Below are 21463 nucleotides of genomic sequence, written 5' to 3' on the forward strand. Positions count from 1 at the left end.
CGCCTTAGCCAGTCAGTTCATCTTCATTTTACCTTTTCCTTTGCATTTCTCACCCAAAATCTCACCGGACTCCTGGTGATATAGGACTTAACTCTTCTGACAGTTGTGTAGGCTAAAGCTTTTTATTGGAAAAACTGCAATTATTTCAGTTTCTATTAAGATTTTTATTGTATTTGTGAAGAGCTTACAGGTGCAGTCTATATACAGTTGGAGGTTGTCAAAATGACTTTCTGATTGTCAGATGTCTAGCAAACTAAATCTTAACTTGGTTAAAGCTCATGTAAAGTTACATATGAAATATGAATTACTGCTCCTTGCACTTCTGGTACAATTTGACTTTCTGATACTTTTGGTGTGGAACTGGTGTAGATCATATTCTAATGTTTGTATGGTTGTCCTACAGTCATTTTTTATGTTGGATGCTTCTTCTGTCTGCAGACTTCAGATAAGTGTGAGAGTGTCAGTCTAAGATTGAATTCTGCTTTAAGTTACTCTAAGAATGAATTATTGCTAACCTTACACAAACTGAGGTTCTTCAAAATGTGTCAGCTCCACCACAGATTCCATGATTCGCTTCTCATCAAAACTAACTGGAGTCCTGCTCATTTGGTATTTTAATTTATGAAGAAATTGAGTGACAACAGATCTGTTATTCTCATGCTGTGGTGATTATTATGGCATATGAGTCCTGCTGTTGTATAACAGAGGTGGTTGTTGCAATTATAATCTGTGTAAAAAACTGACCAGAACCCCAGTTATCAGAGGAAAGTTAACTTTGAAATGAAATTTAGACAGAAATAGTTATCTTTAAACAGAGGAGCACCTTCTAGTGGTATTGAATGAGCATGACAGTTAGTTAAACAGTAAGTTATTTTCTTTAAATAAGGAAATTTAAATATGCCAGTGGAAAAAGAATAGTAACAATTATTTATGTACAATATTTTTATGATTGAATTGATAAATCATTTAAAAACAGAGGAAAAAATGAACATAAGTAGGGAAAGCATACGTTTGGAAAATTTGTAACATTTTTCAATTACAAAAAAAACCAAAACAAAGCTACAAGCTTTTTATGCATATCACATAAAATAGTATTTTCGTGTGTTCTACTGAGGAACTTTCCCACCCTTTGGCTTTTCTTTAGTAATGGAAATTTGTGTTCACTATATATCTGATTTAGCTTCAAATGAAGTTTGATACAGAACTAGTATTTTGAAAGTTTCATGGATTGCTAACACAGTTTTTCCATCCTGTTTATTTCTAGTAAAGATACTTTGCTTTGGTTGCTTACTTACAAGTGGCATATATCAAATATACTTAAAATTCAATTTTCCCACATATACCACTACATAAAGTAGATCTTGTTCTTCAGGCATTGTGGGTTTCTACTCTGTCAATTTCTGTACAGTAAATATTCCTTTTTGAACACCATTACATAGCATTCTCACATAATACTTGTTCAAATATATTTTGCAAATGTTTTATCCAGTGAAAACTCATTCCATATCACTGTTTTCAAGTGTGCCATCACTGAATAGATCTGTTGAAATAACTAATATTTTAGCATCTTCCGTTCCATGGTATAAGGGTAAGTGGTTCTAAGGAAACTGGAAACCTGGGACAAAGTGAATGGAGCTGGAGTTTGTTATACTGCTTCTGTAACAATGGAAAAAATATTCTGCAAAATAATGAAAGTGCCATGCAGTCACTTGTTAGAAGTATGGCTGGCTAACCCTAAGGCTGTTTTGAGTCTGATATAATAATAATCAGCTTTCCTGAGTAAGAGCTATGTAGCATGCAGCATGTACATAGGATTTGATTAACCGATTATATTTGTTTTGGTGTTCACAACACTGTCTGTCTGGGCATATATACAGATTCTAGTTGAGAGATATATATAGCTCATGAAAAACATAATTTTCACTAAGTCTGAAAGACTGGAAACACTCAAGTTCAAGTGTGCTCCCCAGTATTTTGCTGTAGGCTAGAGAGTCTTCTTGATTATCACTGGAATATACATCTTCTTCTTGATCCCATAATATCCCTTCTCCACTTGTCTTGTGCGTTTGAAACACGCTGTAACCCTCTGGGGTACCTGTTCAAGATTTAAGATGTTTATTCACAGAGTCCAAAATAGACAATGTAATTAAAATATTTATTAAAAATAAGAAATGAAACCCATGCTTAATTGCACATCCTGAGATTAAATCAGAAAGGTGTCTCTGGTCAGGGTTTCTATTTTTCTGCATGCTTTATGTCTCAGATTAGAATACAGTAGAGAGATGGTCCTGCAGGGGAGCATGTCTGCTCCCATAGCTGCTCTCTGGGCAGAGTTAATTTTTTTTCATGAAAGTAGTTTACTTCTTTCTTGACCAGGAGAGAGTCTAGGTCCTTTCTTAATTAAAATAAGCATTGTTTCACTACCTTTTAAACACAGACGTCTCTTTATAAGAATGTGTGCCTTCTCCTGCATTTGACTGACCAATTAACTACTTTTTGCCTCAAGGCAGTGTAAAACTCTTTTCTGTCTTGCTCTCTGTCCATCTTTGATGGCTCAGTGTGCATGTTTCATTGTGAACCTTACATTCCCTGCCAAGTCTCAGAGATAGGGTAGCTTGCCTTAGTCACATAAAAAATCTAAGGCCAAGCTTGTGGTCCAAATCCAAATCTTCTGAGTTCCAGTTCAGCATAAGGGGTAGTTGTGGGGTCTCTTTTCTGTCAGTCTCAGCTTCATGTGGTTGATAGAAAGGGGCATTTCTCTTTCAGATAATGCTAAAGGTTAATTATATGTATTTGCTGTCATTTAAACATGTTAAACCTTTTTAAAATTCTTTTCTGTTGCCTGTTTGAAATATAGCTTTTATAGACTCCTCTGAGGTTGAATATAACACCACAGTTAGGTTTGTGATTTACTGCATTACAGTACTGCATTTTAGACAGTTTATCACAATGTCCATTTGTAAATCTATAGATGTTCCTTTATGGGTGGGAGCAAAAGCTGTTTTATTTCATGATTCAAAAATACTTTCTAAATGTTTATTTAAAAGGGCTGTGTGGTAGATACAGCGTAAGCAAATTAGTTGTGAATCAATTTGAGCACTGTTTCAAGAGAAAAGAACCAACTGTGGAGAAAAGTTCTGAAATATTTCAACTAGTCATTCTAGGGTAGCACTGAAGTACTATTGAGAGACAGCATTTACAGCACTGTCCTGCAGAGTTCAGCATCAGCATTATATGAGATACAGATACTGTTGTGTTTCTTTTACCTATTGTGAAATTTGAATTCCAATAAATTCAAAAAAGAAAAATGTAGTTTCTATTCAGTACTGCAAGCAAGACAATAAAGTCTCGCATATTGGAACTCTAAAATGAGAAGAAGGAGGAGGATCATGAAATAGCTTGGAAATAGAGAAAATGAGAATGTGGTAGGTATTTTATATTTAGCAGTGAAGAAAAAACAGGTTTCTTAGAAATGCCAAAACTTTTTAAAGGATAAAAACTGCAAGAATACAGTTCATATTTATGTGCCCTCTAACCAACTTTTCTTTAATTGTGCAATGAGGACATCTAAAGAGAATTTTTTTGCGTAATCATTTTATAACCTGGGATACAGTCACATAGAGTTAAAAAATCTGCACCTCAGGAACAAACATGTTAGCATTTTCTATTGCTAACGCAGGTTTTTCAGTTGCTTCCCTTTGGAAAATTGTTCTAAAACATCATAGGAAATCAATAGCTATTTTTTGCTGCTTTCCCCTTAACTGCATCAGCACAATTGTTTTAGCCTGATGTAATAAATCAGTAAGGGTAACGTCTATAATTAAAATTACATTCTAAACCTGTATAATGCAAATTGACAGATAAAAATAAATTCAGAATTAAGCTGGCCTGCACAGTGTAATTCTGACATAGCTTTTTAAGTCTTTCCATATTATCTGTATTTTACATTTTTTTTACATCAGCAGATCTAGGTATTACATCCAGGTAGCAGTAATGGCATTAATGGAAAGCAAAGAGGTAGGTGTGGTGTGGAATCTCTTCATATTTTGTGGCATATCATTTTTAACAGGCCTTTATGAATTCCCCTGCCGCATTCTCTAAAGCAAGTGGCACCGACCATTACAACACTGCTCTAGATTGTACAAACCATTTGGTTAATCTGTTAAGGAAGAAAAAGTGTCAGTCCTTTCCTTGCTACACCAAAAGTCCGTATTCCTATTCTTATCTTCCTGTTAAAAGAAGAACATGCATTCTTTTCAATGTTCATATTTCTATTATTTTTTTCTTTGAGAAATAACAACCATTTTTAAAGACTCGGTGGAATTTTAGACTAACTCAGCAGGGCTGTACATTTCACCTGCACCTACTCACCTGTGGTTTCTGGTTCACACCAGACCCTCGAGACCATCAAAACCACTAAGACAGGCTGCACAAGAAACCTGCCAAAAAGACTACTGGCTGCTAATGTCTGTCTTCTGACTCACATTGGCTGGACTAGTAAGAAACCGGAGCTCATAGGCTCCCATTGCCCTAGGGCACGATGTACTTTGCAAGGACATTGCTTTTCCAGCTAGGTAAGTAGCTGAGACCCTGAATATGTACATTTTGTGACATCAGGCTGCATTTTACCTTAGTCTGCAAAAGCTGAGAGCTACAGTTCTCAGATGACGTTTCATCTTTCCCAGATGAAAGAAGCCCCATGCCAAACTGTGGAAAGAGAAAGGACTGAATTGATAGATGGTAGGTCAGCAGAATGCCCTAAAGGAAAGCTGGTTTGAGCGTGAGGCCACCACAGCTAGTGACTCCCTAAAGGCAGGTCAGCATGGTGCCTTCTCCTACTCATAACCCCGGGTTCTAGATGCGGCTGGTCGTTTGGCCACCTGTGCCTGGCACCAGCGTCACAGCGTGAGGAAGACGTTGGGAGCAGCAGGGATGGGAGTTGCAAGCCCAGCTGCAGGGAAGGGACGAGCTTAGCTTGTTTCTTAATACATGTCAAAATTTCAGGTTGTTTGTCTGTGAGGTGAAAGTACTACTCAGCCAGATGCAGAACAGCAGAGGCATAAAGATGTTTTTCCTTGCAAAGCAGCTTTGAGACATTTGTAGCTCAATTTACCTCTTCAAATTACAGTGTTTAACAATCTGACTTTTGCTTACAAAATGATTCCGAGTTTTACAGTAATAAACTTGTTTCACTGAACACAGCTGATCACATATACAAACAGTCCAGTCTTTCAGGCCATGGTCTAGTTTTTATTTGTCTAGAATATTATAAAAATGACCATCACTGTAATAGCTCAGAAACTAGATATGGTACATGAAAGCTACCCATATCTTGCACTTCATTTTGTAGGCTAATAAGTTAGTACAATATTAACTAGTGTGTTCAAATCATTAGAACAGCTGAGCATTTAATTGGATACTATGTCCTCAGATTTAGTGCAAACAGTGACCTGTAAGAAGTCATTATTGCAACATACTTGTCATAATAGAAAATGTTGACTTTGGCTCTTAGCAGTTTAGTTTATTGTTTGCTTATTGTAGCAACATGGAATAATCTTATTTAATTTTATTTGTCTGTGTCAAGCTAGATGGGGAATATTATAATAAAACCTTTTAAGAGCATGTATTTTCAAATAAAAATATGACCAAGTAAACAAGAACAGATGTCTTGTGCCTTTTAACTCTTGTTTTGTAGAAAACCTTTGAATTCAGTCAGGGCAACATTAGCATTTGTTCAGCCTGATTGAATAAAAACACTTTAAAAGTGTGTTTAATTGATTATAGCATCACTTATGAACAGGTGAATGAATGTCTAAAAGCCTTGTCAGCTGCTAGGGAGTATTCACAATTGAATATCATGAGGAGCATGACCACTTGAATATGAGAGAGGGAAGGATTTTTCAGAAGAATTTTGTATCTTAAAGTAATCTCTAAAGATTAAATTGTCCCTTTAGACTCAGCCCAGCACACGGCATGTTGGGTAAAATGCCTGTACCAGGAGAACAAAGGCTTTGTGGCATAGGTACCTTTTTTCAGGAGTACCTCTTTTTTTTTTTTTTTTCCTTGTTCTTCATTACTTGAGGTTGGTTGGGGATAGTCTTTTCAGAAGCATAAAGTGGTTTCTTTGCTGTTCCTTCCACTTATTCTCTTGTGTCTGCAAGCACCTTGGGACCTCCATTGTTGATGGCTTTTCTGATAGAAAAGTAATGAGCCCCTTGTTCTGCCAACAAACCCTGAGCAGTGAATTGGGGAACTAGGACACCTACCTTATTCAGCCCTACATAAGTGAACTAGAGGACCTCCAGCTTGGTCCTGCTCTTCTCCAGCAAAGTGTGTAGAGCAGGGCTACCATCCACGCTGCCTATATCTCTTGCTCAGATCCTTGGGAGGCAGGGACGATCAAAGGGTACACAGCAGGAATCAATACTGACTTGATCTGTGTTATTTCACTGGAAATTTATCTTCTGAGTTGGCTGAGATCTGGATTCTCCCCATGAGAAGCAGTTCCCTGCCTCTTTGCATCCCTTATCTTTCCTTGGTCATTGACCACAGACACAGATTTAGCCAAAGGGATGGGAGGGGTGTTAGGAAGCAGTAACCTCCCTCCAAGCACTCCTTGATATTCCCAGGCCTCTGATGGCAATTGCTGGCACTGCATCATGCTTGCCCATGCAGCTCTTTGGTAAGGTGATGCTGACAGAAAGTAAAAAGCAGCTCATTTTGCATCTTTTACTCTTTCTGTGAGTATACTGCCGGTCACAGGGAGAGTATAAAGGTCATTCTTGTTCAGTTAAATGTGTTTTATGTTCTCATTACCTGACCAGAATGAAATGACAATGATTTCTCCCTAGCTTATATAAAGATTTTTTTTTCTGAGTCAGACTGTCATATTGATTTTAAAGCATTTTCCTCACTGTTGTCTTCATTTTTCTTTTTATACAGTGGAACACAGGTAGATGAAACCTAGACATTGCTTAAGAATCTCTGCAAACTGTGTTAATGCTGCTTGCAAAAGGCATTGCGTATAAGTTGTGGAAGGGCAGTCTGTGAAGCTTTTTAATTATGTATTTGTCTGGAGCTTGCTTTCAATCCAACCTTTAACTGAAATTTTTGATTTTATTCTCACCAACTCTTGGGTATTTGTGACCACAGGCTACATTCATAGGTATAATAAAAGCTGCAATTATAAGACAAAACAATTCAAAAATTTCCAGGAATCAGGAAATGACTTTAATAATGGTTTTCTTAATTTCTTCTGAATTAAGTGCTTCTTTAATCATTAACAACACAAAGGACTTCCTAATGCCACTTGCTTAATATGTAACAATAACATTAACATCTGTATAATAAGATTTTATGGAATGAGAATAAAATGGTCTGTCTAAACAGAAAAACAACTGTCTTGCTATGAAAAATCATTACAGAATTTGGAGGAGGTACTTATGTAAGTTACTATTTTCTCTTCTGAAAAAGCTCACATACTTAAAGTCCTGGCAGATGAAACCTGGGCATCTCTCCTTCCCAGTGGTGTAAAGTTATCTTTCCTAGCTCAAGACTGCTGCGAGTTTTTACATATATTTATGTGTCCAAAAAAACTAATTTTGATTTCGCATTGAATTTTACCTCGCCTGAGCAAAGACAAATTAACCTCTTTAAAAGGAATACTATAGTAGAGAAAGGAGGAAAAAACAATGTATCTTTAACTTTAAAGACAAAGATTGAAAGATAAAAATGACAAGTGTTTGATGTTGGAAATGTCTTCCTGTTTACAAACTTGGCAATGCAGTCCTGTGGGAGCAATAAACTCATTTAGCCCAGGGCTGTGTGGTTCTCCACTCTGAGCTCTCTTGTACCCTTTTTTGTTCTGAGAGCACCTTTATCACTAAATGGCATTGACATTCCATCTGAACATGAGGAAATACTTCTTCACTGTGAGGGTGACAGAGCACTGGACCAGGTTGCCCAGAGAGGTTGTGGAGTCTCCTTCTCTGGAGATATTCAAAACACGCCTGGATGCAATCCTGTGCAATGTGTTCTAGGTGACCCTGCTTGAGCAGGGGGATTGGACTAGATGATCTCCAGAGGTCCCTTCCAACCTCAGCCATTCTGTGATTCTGTGACATTGTTTATCTATGTGAGATGTAAGCATATACTATTGTATATAATTGCCAATGTGTGGCCATTCATGCACTAACAAGTTCTCCTTTTTAAGGAACCCAATGCATTGTTAATAAATCTGTCGTGTTCGTCATAGGCAATTCATGCATAAAACAAAGTCGAATATGTAGTTCAATATTTTTCTCTTTTAAAATAAGAGAAAATTCAGAATTGTGAAGTCATCAAAGGAAAAAGAGGACCACTTACCATGAGGGGAGTACATAACTCCCTTGACCACAATATAGACAAGCAATTTTGTTGTGAGATGTAGTACATCCTAACATATTTAAAGTATTTCAGATTATCAGGACCTGTTTCATTTGACATCACAGTTAGAGACAATTAAAAATAGTTGATCTTCTAGATATTCTGTATCTATTTTTACTCAATACAGTTGAAACATGCAACAGAAGACATTTGATATCAATATATCACAGAATTATTTTTACATAGATACATGTAAGGACAAAATCATATTAAAACTATGAACATTTAAAAAATTATGAAAATTTACAAAATGTATTAAAAATTACCTTGTCATTAGTAACTTCTGAAAATAAAGTTAACATGCTTACTGATATATGGGCTTTAATAATGAACAATATGTTGTGTGAGACTTGGCAAGAAAGCAGATCAGAAGGGACTTGAATATGGAACATTACTGTTTTGCCTGTATAATATATTGAGAGAATGTGTATTTGACAACACATGAAGATAGCTGTTCCTCAGTGACTGTACATTGTGCTCTTTTAATTACTAAAGTGCACTGTACTAATTACCTTAGGCTGTCTTGAAATTGTGGTGCAAAGACCCTAAATTCACAAGAGAAAAAGTGTGGCTATGTAGCAGTGACTCTTACTCTTTTTGCAGCTCAGCCACTTCTGTATTTCAGGACCTTTTCTTTGCCCACTTCTCTGCAGTGATGAATACCGAGCTCACTGCAGAATGGCACACTTGACTGACATAGCCCACTTAGGAGTAACAGCTGGAATTACCCAGCGTTTAATTACCCAGCGTTGCACATCGGTTTGGAACCACCACTGTGTTGGGGAAGACTTCAGCAAAGCTCTTCAGTTCGTGTTCATTTGCTTCTTGGACAGATTCACTGTGGCTCTGACTGTCCTGAGCAGTTTGTTTGTTACTGTTTTGTGTGTGTGTTTGTTTTTGGAAATCTGCTGCACTTGCCCACATTAATGAAGTTCCACTGGCAGTGTCAGTACTATTAAAATGTAGTACTTATAAATAAGCATTTCTACAAATACTCAAGAAGATCAGTCATAAGCATCACGATTCTTATTAATTACACAGTCCAACTGCAACAGCATTTATAAACATATAGAAAAATAATGAACAGAAACTATAAGAAGGCTCCTCAACACTGTATGTTCTTAACCTTATGCTAGTTTTCTTGCCAAGAGTTAAAGCAGCTGTCTAGGACCTTTATTCATTGTTCATTCCACATCACATGTACATACAGATAAAAGGTGCTGTTTCACAGTAAGTTCGGGTGTATTTATGACAAGAATGTTTAAAATGCCAATTCTAGAAAGCCAGGAGTTGCTACTGTTTCTTTTCCAGTAGACTTGCACGATAAGTTTAATTCTGCATTGCTATCTACTTTTGCTTATTCAAGAGATTGCCATGCTATACAGGAGACCAAGTTTTAAATGAGTCTGATGACACAAAGCTGAATGAGCAGAAAGATAAATGTCTTTGTAGACTGGAGCTTAAGTCACTGTTCTTGGGGTCAGACTGATGTCCCTTACCCTTTGTGTCAGACAGCAGCAGCACTGGCATTTAGGATGACATTTTATAGTTTTAATTCTTTGATAGAATGCCTTATTTGCTACCATAAAAATGATTGGGTCAAGGCAACTATTCATGCTGCAGATGATCTCTGTGACTTTATAAATGGCAAATATTGTGCTTACATTGCCACAGTGTAGTTGGCAATTTATTCTGTAAATTAGTATCACCAACATTGTAACATGATAAGGAGTGAAAGAAACAGCAAATACAATCATAGCAACTGAAATCAGTAACAGAGGTCTAACAATTCTATTCTTTCTTTGCTGACGTTTACTGAGTTGTAGTAATGCTTTGAGAGTCAACATATAGCATGTAAAGACGACTGTGATGGGAATTAGGAATCTCAATAAAAACTTGGAGAGCGTGAGTGGCACGACAAAATGTAAATGTCCTCCAGTGTTATCCAGGAATATGATATCATCATAGGGTCTTCCAGCAGCAAATGTATAGTAGATCTCAGGCCCCGATTCAACAACAATGAAGATCCATACTGCGATGGTGCAAAACGTTGCCTTGCCTTTGTCCCACCATGTTAATGAAGTGATAGGATGGACAGCACCCACATATCGGTCAAAGCTGATGAGTGTCAGGAAGTAGACGCTTCCATATATATTAATGTTGAAAAATAACTTTCTAACCTGATAAAATGTTTGACTGGAATACACAGCTAACTTCTGGAGACTATAATATACTGAAAAAGGTGCCATGAGAATCCAAGTAAGGTCACACAATGCCAAATTAAATAGAAATATAGTACTGGTAGTCCATGTCTTCATGCAGTATGTGTAATGTCCTAGTGCAAGTGTATTGCCTAGCAATCCCACTGATAAAGTAAAAAGGCAAACCAGAATAAGAAAATAACAGTACCACTCCAGTTTGTTTTGCTTATTGCAAAAGATAATAGTGCATGTACCATTCAGATCCATGGAGTATGCCTGAAGGGGAAAGAGAGATCAACAGCTTTTAAAATTAAAAAATGAATTACATAGAATTTCCAATTTGAGTTAAATCTAGTATGACTGAACTGGCAAAAGGAATTCAGAATATAGTATGATGTACAGGCTCTTCTCGCTCTCTGCCTGAACAACTGTAAATTACAAATAGGTAAGACTTAAAGCAACACTAGTACAAACAGATCTTCCATGACCTTTTATCAAAACCTTTACATGCTTTTTGATCTAGTATTTGCAGTTGAGTGTAGTGCATGATAGGTGAGAGAACAAAAGCATGCAACCTCAGGAGCAGCAGCTTCCCCTTGACCACTAATGTCCTCTCCTGTAATATGGCCGGCTGCTTGGCAGGCTGGGACTGAGGTCCAGAACATTGAATCCAGACAAATCCGGATGAAATCCTGGTTTTGCTGAAGGCAACAGCAACCTTGCCATCTAAAGTGCTGACTGAACTGCTTTTTATTTTTTTGTGTTCTTTTATAAATGAATATCCCAGCCTAAAAATGTGGTGTTTATGGTAGGGTTATAAAGAACTCGTTTTGTCTCACTCTTCATGGCCCATCAGTTTGCATCAGCCTTCATTATGCATGGACAATATAGGTCCACAGTGAATTTTTCAAAGCAAGGTTTTTATGCTTTTAAAGTCTAATTTTTCATCCCAACGATTTTGTATTCCTAATAAAAACTAAATAAAGATGGAAATGTTTTGCCAAATTGAGCTGTCACCAATTTCAGTTTGTTAGGTTTTTAGAACGTGTCTCCAAACGATGCAGCAGATGCCAAACTTTAAAGTCTGTCCAAGCAGGAACTTGAGGGTCATACAAATATCTTTACAAACATATATACAGCAATGTTAGGAAGACAGAATGAATTTTTACTGAGGAGGAAACCCACTTTGAATGGAAGAAAGAATTCTTTTTCAAAATGTTATTGATTCCCTGAAAATTTTCAAACAGATTCAACCATTAAGTTGATAGTAGTGTATTTTTTGGAACATAATGTTTTGCTTTCAAGTCTTTCTTTATACTTACAGTATGACTTTTTCAAAGCTACATTTACAGACAGAGGTCGGAATACAACAAATATGAACTACCAGTGAAGACCTGCTAAACAGAGACTGAACTAATTGTGCTTTCCAAATTCATGGCTCACCTAGACATGAACATACAAAAAAACTAGTTCAGACTGTACTGAATGAAATTAAGATGGAAAATTGTTTCTCTAGACACTCAGCCACAAAAGCAGACAAATGACTTTCTAGGAAGTGAGTATGTGTAGAAAACCATCTGTTCAATTCCCAGTGTGTTTCACAGGTGGGGAATGTTTGTTCTCTAAATGTCTTTTGTTAAGTGTTGAGACATTGCACTTTGATCTGGGGAAACTGTATTTTTTTCTTTCCCTACTCTTCTCCATAGCTTTTGTGAATATCAAATTTTGCAGGATTTTTTCATCAACTGAAGTTTTTAAGATATGCCTATAAATTCTTTAAAATGTAGCCACTCTGATGGGTGCCATACTGTTAAGTAACATTTGCTTTATAATGTGTGGTATTAAAAATTATCTAAATGTAGATATGGAAAATTATCTTTCCCTAAAATCATCTTGGCTAGAGGTCATATATGCTTTGAATTAAATTGTATTTCTTTCCTCTCTGACTTCCATTTCGATAATTACAAATGAAGGCTCTAAGCACTTGATTCCAAGTTATGTTGGCAATATAAATAAGCCCTAAATTGACTATAAATGATATGGCCAAACTTGCATGAAGGAACTGTAATGCCAGCAATTCCTGATCTCATCAAGCTTCTGGAAAAGGACATTAGGCATGTTTAAATGGAGGGAGACAGACAGCTGTGCCAGCTGCTCCACCCTGCTGTAAGTTGGCCAGATACAGCCTGGATGTGTAGCTGTGTAACTGTTTTAGGGCAATTACAGACCTGTACTGATAAATCTCCTTTCCCCTCCATCCCCTTCAGTTTACTAGATTGCACTCAGGGCTGAGCTATATGAAGTTAATTGTATATCTGAAGGGGTTGGAACTGCACAGCTGGATAAAATGTATTTGGAGTTACAGAGTGTTTAAAAAATATGTCTGCATTTGTCTGTGTAGACATTTCCCATGTGTCTGCTTTGGGATTTTGATTTTCTAAACCATTCTTGCTGTTTCTTATTTATTGTTTGTATTATAGTAGAGCTTAAAGGGCATAACCAAGACTAGATTCTTGAAATGCTATGTTTTATATTTGCCTTGAGTGATTTGCAGTCTATCAAACAAGATGGACACAGGAAAACAGGTATAGGGAGAAAAAGAACCTTTCCTGAGTTACCATAATAAGCAAGGAAAGGACACAAGTGGTTTGACTCCCAGCTTAATGCTGTAACAAGAAGTCCTGGTCTTCCATCTGAAGAATTTGAAGACTTTTTTTGTTGTCAGGACCTAGCTTCACTGCATATGGGTAGACCTTTTGAGCATAGCCAATAGCTCTGCTACATCCTGAGGCTATTGGAGCTACTCTTATGTCTAGGACATCTGCATGTGTGCTTTAATAATTTCCAGAAGTTACATGTTTTTTAAATCAGACAAATGACAAATCCTCTGTCCACCTTTTTAGCAGCACCAGAATACAGCAAGCTACAGGATATGACTAGATCATCTTCAGAATTCAAGTCCAAAATTTTGCATCTGCAATTTCAGAGAACTTTCTTTTTCTGAAATTACTGTTTTCACTGCCGAGTCCACCTATTACTAACCAAAGCCCCCAACACACACACAGAGCCTTAGCAGTGGCAAAAGGAAAAGAAACTGTTAGTGCTATGACAAGAACAGTGGGCAGCAGCACTGTGATACTATACTGTGACCAGTGAGCAGCTGCAACTGTCTGACTAACAACAGATATGCCAGACTTTGATGAAAGCAGAGCTGGGCTCTCAAGGCTAAAAAATACTTCCAATCTATTGTGTTTAATTTTTCAGCTGAACAGATTCAGCTGTTCATGGGGATGGCCAGGAACATTAAGTGGATAGACCAGTCACATGATGGGGCATCCAAAATTAAACAAATACCTCTGATTTGATGAAAGGGTTGGTATTAGAATATTACACGTGCCCAGGAAAGGGTTGACATATTTAGGGGCTCCATCACTTTTAAAAAGGACAAGAAAGTATGATGAAGTTCACAGGTAAGAATTTCATGTTGTTCCTGTAAGAAGCGGTATAGTAAATCCAACCCTGTCTTCTGTGCTGTGGATCTAAAAATGCTAGAAAAGTTGTAGTTTTTGAAAAGTGACCTATTTTATTGACTCAGTTTTTGTGTCTGCCTGTTGGGTTGTTTCTTCTCCAGGACCTGAAATGAACGTGGTGTAGAACTGACAATATTCTCTGACAGTGAATATCTTCTACAAGCTCCCGCCTTGGTGTCCCCTGGCAGCACCTACACACTATTATAGGAGTCAAGAGGGTTTCTCTTTCTAGAAGAAAACGTGTGTCTTAAATCTTTTGACTGTATAGGACATGTAATATCTGATCTGCATATAAATTGACTTAGTGTGTCTCAGTATATTGGTTGTAACTGATAAGCAAGTTACCTCCTCATTTGTTGCAATCCCCTAAATCCTGAGGTCTTTCCTTCTCTTTGTTCTCCTTGTGCCTGTGATATGGCCTCCAAAGTCTTGGAGTAGGTAGAAGACTGTGTTTCAGTAAAAATTTATTTTTTGAGGAAACTTCTTTTGGAGCTTAGAAACTAATATATCACCAAACAGAATCTGATCTATGTGTATAGCTAAGTGTTGTTCACAGTTTATCACTAGTAGTCATTCATTTGGCATTTAACTTGTATTTGGGAAAGTTCCGCTAGGTTTAGCTAGTATTTTTAAAATATCTAATTTTATATGTGTAAATATATACTATGAACCATATTCTTCCTTGGCATACATATGTTTTTTTGACATTTTTAACAGGTGAGTTTGGCCTAAAGCAAAAGAAAGATTAAGCTGAGTTTACAGCTTATTTTATGTAATTTTACTCCTTATCCAATATTTCTTTGGCCCTTGTTCCTCTCTGCTTGCAATTCTTTATAATAAATGCCTTTATTTTGTGTAAACTGTTTTATTTATTTGGATTACTCTGAGAATTCTGCCTGCCTGTTTACATCCACATTTGAATTTAGCACAAATCTATTCCAGTTATGATATAGGTTTACACTGTAGTGTTCCACTGTGTCTTTTCCACATTTCTGTCTATCCACATGCCAGTATATTTCTGTGTGTTACATATGCTCTCAAATTGAATCCCTTTAGCTCATCTTTTAGACAGTGTTATAAAGTTAATAAAGCATTATAAAGAAAGTGGTAGGTTTTGTTAAAAAAATCAATTATTATTTGCAATTTTTACTTTTATGTCTTACCTGATAAGTTATTAATAATCTCATGCATTCCCTTTTCTTACATTCAGCTGAGTTGATATAAAAAGATGTAATGCATTGTAACTATTAAGTGGAACATTTCACATGTTTTAGTTCAACTGCATTAAGCATATTATATTTACTAGTACAAAAGAGACAATAAGTAATATAAGGCTCTATCTGTAGGCAATTAAGTAGTAAGTATTATGCTAATATCCAATTTCTTTTTTTAATGATTTGATTTATATTTACATTTTATTCAATTTAATCACAATTTTATTATGATTAAGCTACTATTTCTGTCAATAAAAAATGACATTTATGTGCTTACTTAAGAGTTAGGGTTAACGAAATCCTATACGGCAAACATAAGCTACAGTAGAGGGATAGTTAAGATTTAGGAATTTGCCTACCGAAAGCAATAGTTGTGAAAAACTACTTCAAATAGTATGAAATTTATGCATGTGTGTATGTGTTAATCTGTATGTGATAGCTAAACAGGGAAAATTATATTACTTTGGAGAGTAGAGGTGGAATGAATACTTAACAAATCTTTCTCTTACCTGGTTTGAAAATGCTGGAATCATCTGTATTACAGAAGTCTAAGTTCCAGACTATTCTTTTCCTTTCCATTAATCTGGATCTTCTGAAATTACAACTCTATTTTGCAAGTACTGTTTTTAATCCAAGATTTCAGTAATATTCCATATGAAATGGCAGCTCATCAGACAGCAGGTGTTAAACTGCATAAGAGAGATGCTGTTTATCATTAAGCTCCTCCTCTCAATAAGGCAGGATAAATTGCTATTACTATAGCAGCTTCCACTCACTTTTCAGGGAAAGACAAACTTAGGACGAATTTCCAGTCTGTCTAGGCCTTGGGGCTTTCATTATTTCCAAAAATGAAAAAGAAGAAGAGTACGGGAGCTTGGGGCATGTATATGTGTGTTTGCACTTTCCCTTTCCTCTCCCTTCTTCACTGCTAGAATCCTAGCTATTGCTGCCCTGCTTCTGATCTGGGGAATGAACCTGTGATGATATCCCCCATCACAGAGCTTCGTTCACCCCACCTACCTGCCTACCACTTCTCCTGCCCCACAGCTTCCCATCTCTTTCTGAAGTCCCAGCCCTGTCATAGAACTATCCTCCCACTCTTCTATTGCAGGACTCAAACCCTCCTAGCCACTCCAGGTCCGCTCCAGGTCCTCCAGTCTTCCAACCCCAAGTCTGTGTTCCCAATCCTCAGTGACACAAATCAGTCCCAGGATCCTCCCTTTCCATTCCCTGAACATCCCACAATTCTCACTAGTTTTGCCCCACTTTATAGCTTCCCCATGTGTCCAGCTCCAATTTACACTGAAACTGTGGGCTTCCCAGCCCACGGATCTCCCAATCCCAGCCACTCTCACTCCAGAATATTTTATTGCTCCCAACCTAATCCCCTCTCCAATCTATGCCAGGGCATTAGAGGGCTCATCTCCTTTCCTCTGACCTAGAGTGCCCACTTCTGCATCCTAGAATTACCAGAGGCTTCATGCCCCCAGGTCTAGTCAAGAGCTGTAGGTTTCCTAATCCAGGTGTCCCATTTCCCAATTCCTTTCCAGTCTCACTGTTACTTTCTCCATACCAGCCCATACTGGAAGCTTAGCACCTCAGCTCCCTCAAGCTTTCTACTCTAGATTTTCCAGTTCACCAACAGCTCCCAAACACTGCCTCTCTCCCAGACCATTCTGCCTCCCCTCGATCTGCCATATCATCTGTCTTGATACCTTCTGTCCAACCCCTTATCTTCCTCTTTTTTTCCCTGTCTTGACATCTGCTAGCACATGAATGCATGGAATGCTATCTCTTCATTAGATGCGCTCCTTCACCTGACTGCTTCAATTATTGGTTGCCTTCCTTACCTCTTTTGATTTCTGCTGTGCTCCTCTCCTTCTTACAAAAGGAAATTCCTATCTCCTGTTCTGGTGAGGTTTTCAGTACTCTGAACAATTAGAGAACATGTTAAAAAATCCATCTGTTTTTTCAAAGGGAAGATTACATCCAGAAAAAAACTAGATTGTCTATGGTAAACCTTGATAAAACAGTGTCACTTCGTTAGTTGTTATAGGCCATGCAAGCATGAGAGATGGTGAGCTCCACAGACAGTATGTGCTAAAATCAGTAGAGGTAAGAGGCGAACTGCTAGAGGACAGAGTTATGAACACCAGAGAAGGTCCAGATTTCAAGAAGAGTATGAACAACTGGATTGAGATGGATGGTACTCAAGGAGGATAAAGAAGAAATAGTAGGTCTGAGCTTTAACTAAGAAAACAGTGATTAGAAATGATAAGAATGGTTCCAAGGGGCTGCACCAGACTTGAAGAGATCCAGGAGAAAAAACTCCAGACAGTGGATATAGACAGCGTGCCTAAAGAGTTTAGAGATCAAAAACAAAAGGATGATTGATAGGATATTTTTGCAGAAGCAAGTGTGGAGAATATTAAAACACTAGAAAACAATAGATGTGTTGTATTAGGAAAGAAAAGGGCTGGAGAAGACTGAGAGGTTCAGAAGATAAAAGGAGGGATCCAGAAATTGGATAGAATGGGCAGGTGAAAAGGGTAAAGTGCTACATGAAATGAACAGATGAGAAACTCTTATATTAATGATAATGGAGAAGGACAGAGAGAAAGAGGTAAGAGGAGAAAAAAGGAAAGGAAAGCTAGTCCAGGAAAAGTATGTTCCTGAAGAAAACATGGCAAGTTTCACCTTGCACCAAAGATGAAAGTAAGCAGAGCTTTTTTCAAGCAACAAGACATCCTAGTGTGCTTTGGAAAAGGTACTCTCTGCAAAACAGGAATATGTCACATCACTTGATTAAGTACAGAGTTTTAACTGAGTAGAACACTAGTGCAGGGTTTTTCACAGGCTCATACTTTGCTGTCCCAATGAAATTGGGGCTGCATACAATGTATGCCGGGGACATATTTCTACTTAAAATGTTTCATAGGAGAAGTGCTCTGCTAAACAGATGAGAAAGAAGTTGATGCATGAGTCAGTAAGCTTTTTTTAGTGCTTGAAATGAATTGTAACGTTCTGTAATCTTTCCCAGCTCCTCTTAAAAAATGCTGTTATTAGTATGTTATTGTTGCATTCTTTGATTTTTTTTCCCTTTGAATTTCATACTCAGTGTGTAACATCTGAAAATAGGGTACAGGAAAATGTGCATAAGGAACTGAGATTTTTCTCCATGTGGGAATAGTAAAAAAAATGTTAAGACCATGGGGGCTTATTTTGTAATATTGCTGCCTACAGCAAGGCATTTTAAGTTGGTATTTGTCAAATTTTAGTGTGATAAACTGCTTGGTAATTAGCACTCGATCATGTTTTCTTATATTGCCTTTCAGTAAAAATGACCACTGTAGCCAATGTATTGCTATTAAACACGTTAAATACAATCTGTTAGTACAAACCTCTTTGAAATCCCATCTGGGATGTTAGGTTTAGTTCTTGTGGGGACTCAAACGCTGAAAAAAGAGTTCTACACCACCACTCACCCACTCCTACTTAGATCTTTAATCAGTAGAAATAAATAGCCTTTGCAAAAATAGGAATCATTAGAACTATGTATAAACTATAAAAAGCAGGTTGGGGGGGAGTATTGTATTGCAGTAGGACTTGTGGGGACATGACAATAAAATCAATCCTGCTCTGACAAACTTGTAATATTACATTTGTGAAATGGCAAGAACATTACCATGAAAAACAGTCATAACTCAAATACTCTAGGGATCTTTTAGTTCTCTGTGATGCAGTGACATTTGGTGTACATTTCTGTCTGGAAAATGAATAATAATTACACTGTCAGAATGGCTGTAAGCTCTATTCTGTTTTGTCATGGGATTTTTTCATGTTAGCACTTATAGGTCTAATCGGTTTGGAGCATCACTGTGGTGTAACACAGCAAAAGTCTGCAGTGCAAATGCGCAATAATTTATAAGAGAAAAAGAATAATATCTTCCATTTTGTGTATCGAGGACTTGAATGCAAAGTAAATTATTTGTCTGTAAGTCACAGGAAGTCTCTGGTAGGATTCAAAACTGAACCTAAGTCTCCTGAGAATTGCCTAGTCCATACTATGATCCAGAACACCTTTCTGTGAGGTCATCCCAGCTGAAAAGCTATGTAGTATTGGAGTGTAAGCCCTCCAACATACCTCAAGAAATTCAGACTTTCTCAGAATTTCCTATGCTGACATTAAATGGGTGGCAGACAATAACACGTGGCAGCCCCGCACAAAACAGGGAAGCAATGAGGTGGCTCAGTACTGTTATCTCAATGTCATTGAGAGGAAGCAGTGATTCTTTCTTTCTTTCTTTCTTCCTTTCTTTCTTTCTTTCTTTCTTTCTCTTTCTTTCTTTCTTTCTTTCTTTCTTTCTTTCTTTCTTTACTAACCATGTATTTTCTCTATTTTGGGGCTTAAACAGGAATCATCTTAAGATGGCTTTTCCTGTGATACATAGAGTCTCCCTCTAATCTGGCATATTCCAGACAATTTCCTTCTTCCTCAGCCAGTCCTGCAGTTGAAGTCACTCTATCACAAAAGCATATCATCTCTTTTTCATGTGTCCAGCTGTCCTGAATCCCCTCCACTTCTACTCCACATTTGCGTTTTTCAAAAGCTAGACCAACGCATATTATGAGATGACTTTTATCTAACTTTTGTTGTGTGATAGTTGTCTGGTCTGAGCTGATTATCTCATCTCTGTCTATAGCCAGTGGAAAGAGACAGGTAACCTTCAAGATTTAATGACTCTGTTTTTACTGTTAGACAAATACCTGGCAGCAAATAGTGGATTTCACAAGCCCCGAGATACTCATGACACTTCAAATTCATACAGTCAAGCAGAATTCACAGTTTAGAAATACACAGGTTTTTCAGAACACTGTGAGAATGCCACTAAAAAAATAGTTCTTGCCTTGAAGTAAAGACTAATCCTCGGAGATTTTCCCTGTGATATTTGCCTTAGAGTGTTAGGACATAGCGGTTTCTAGAGGATGTGATGGCTTATTAGAGGTTACAGTTAGCCACTAGATGCTTACGGTTAGCCACCGCCCTTCTAGTACATCACTCCTTCCCACTCCCACACAGATGTGCTGTACTACCATTCATTGAGCCTCAAGGTCAGCAGGCTGATGGAACTGTTTTAACTGCAAAAAAAATAAATTAGTGAGATTTCTTTTTTTTCTAGATGGGTCAGTTCCACACAGTTGTTCACTTGTGTACGGCTGCTCGACTTGCTGTGCCAGCATGTGAGAGTGAAGTGGGTGCAGACACTAGTGGTGTCACTACATACATGTAGTGTATGTAAAACCACAGCCAAATTTTGATCAAGTCCCACAGTTATGATGAAGACTCCTTCAGAGAGAAGTTCAGTTCAGTGATTTTGATTGTAGAATCAGAGCCCAAATCAGTTAGTCATCAATCTGTGGGAGACAGCCTTGTAATTTTGTAGGAATAATCTCTCTTCATGCTGAAGTACAAAAAAGTAGTTAGGTTGCATGATCTTGAAATCTTTATGCACTCCCCATAGAAAGTGAAATAAGAAGAAATAAAGCTTAGCACTCTATTTTTCTTCTGTTATTATGTAGACATTTATTTACTGACTGTCTAAACTATGATTTCTCATAATATTCATCCCACAGGTCAGTTGCTCCGGCTGAAAATGTTTCGAGAGGACCATGGATCTTGGATGACAATGTTCTTCAGTACCATCCTCTTCCTCTTCATTTTTTCTCACATTTATAATCTGTTCCTGATTATGGCAGGGAATATGAGGTAGGCAACAGATTTTTTTTTCTGTCTCTTTTTCTCTAGAATATATTGTTTTGGAAACTCTTTTCATACTACACTACTTTAGAGGGAGCAAGAGCTTACCAAAATGTCAACATGTTAGTATTCACCACCTTGTTTATTCCTCTGTGTTCTAAATTTAGGTAGAATAGTGGTATAATTGTTAATTAGCCAAGAAGATTAATTATAAAGAAGATCAATTATAAAAAGTGAGATCTTGACCAGTTATAGCAACTATTACATCATGGTACAAATGATCATTATATCTAATTGCTTTGATTAAAGGTTACAGGTGAGCAAATTAGATTTGAA

The 21463-nt window shown here is 37.3% G+C and overlaps 2 protein-coding genes across 2 annotated transcripts in view; one reads left to right on the top strand and one right to left on the bottom strand.

Annotated features, from left to right (window-relative positions):
* LOC112976397 (transmembrane protein 117) overlaps nucleotides 1-21463 on the top strand; it is a 146092-nt gene that overhangs the window by 11809 nt on the left and 112820 nt on the right. The window contains exon 2 of the mRNA XM_026087590.1: nucleotides 21004-21136. Coding sequence (XP_025943375.1) covers nucleotides 21004-21136 — 133 coding nt within the window. The remainder of the gene's footprint in view (nucleotides 1-21003; nucleotides 21137-21463) is intronic.
* Nucleotides 9885-15948, bottom strand: LOC112976396 (P2Y purinoceptor 1-like). The gene is given in 3 exon segments (XM_026087589.1): nucleotides 9885-10887; nucleotides 10889-10901; nucleotides 15879-15948. Coding segments are annotated over 3 exon segments (1086 nt in total).

This window comes from Apteryx rowi, unplaced genomic scaffold (assembly GCF_003343035.1).
Source record: "Apteryx rowi isolate R43461 unplaced genomic scaffold, aptRow1 scaffold_721, whole genome shotgun sequence".
Classification (NCBI taxonomy): Eukaryota; Metazoa; Chordata; class Aves; order Apterygiformes; family Apterygidae; genus Apteryx; species Apteryx rowi.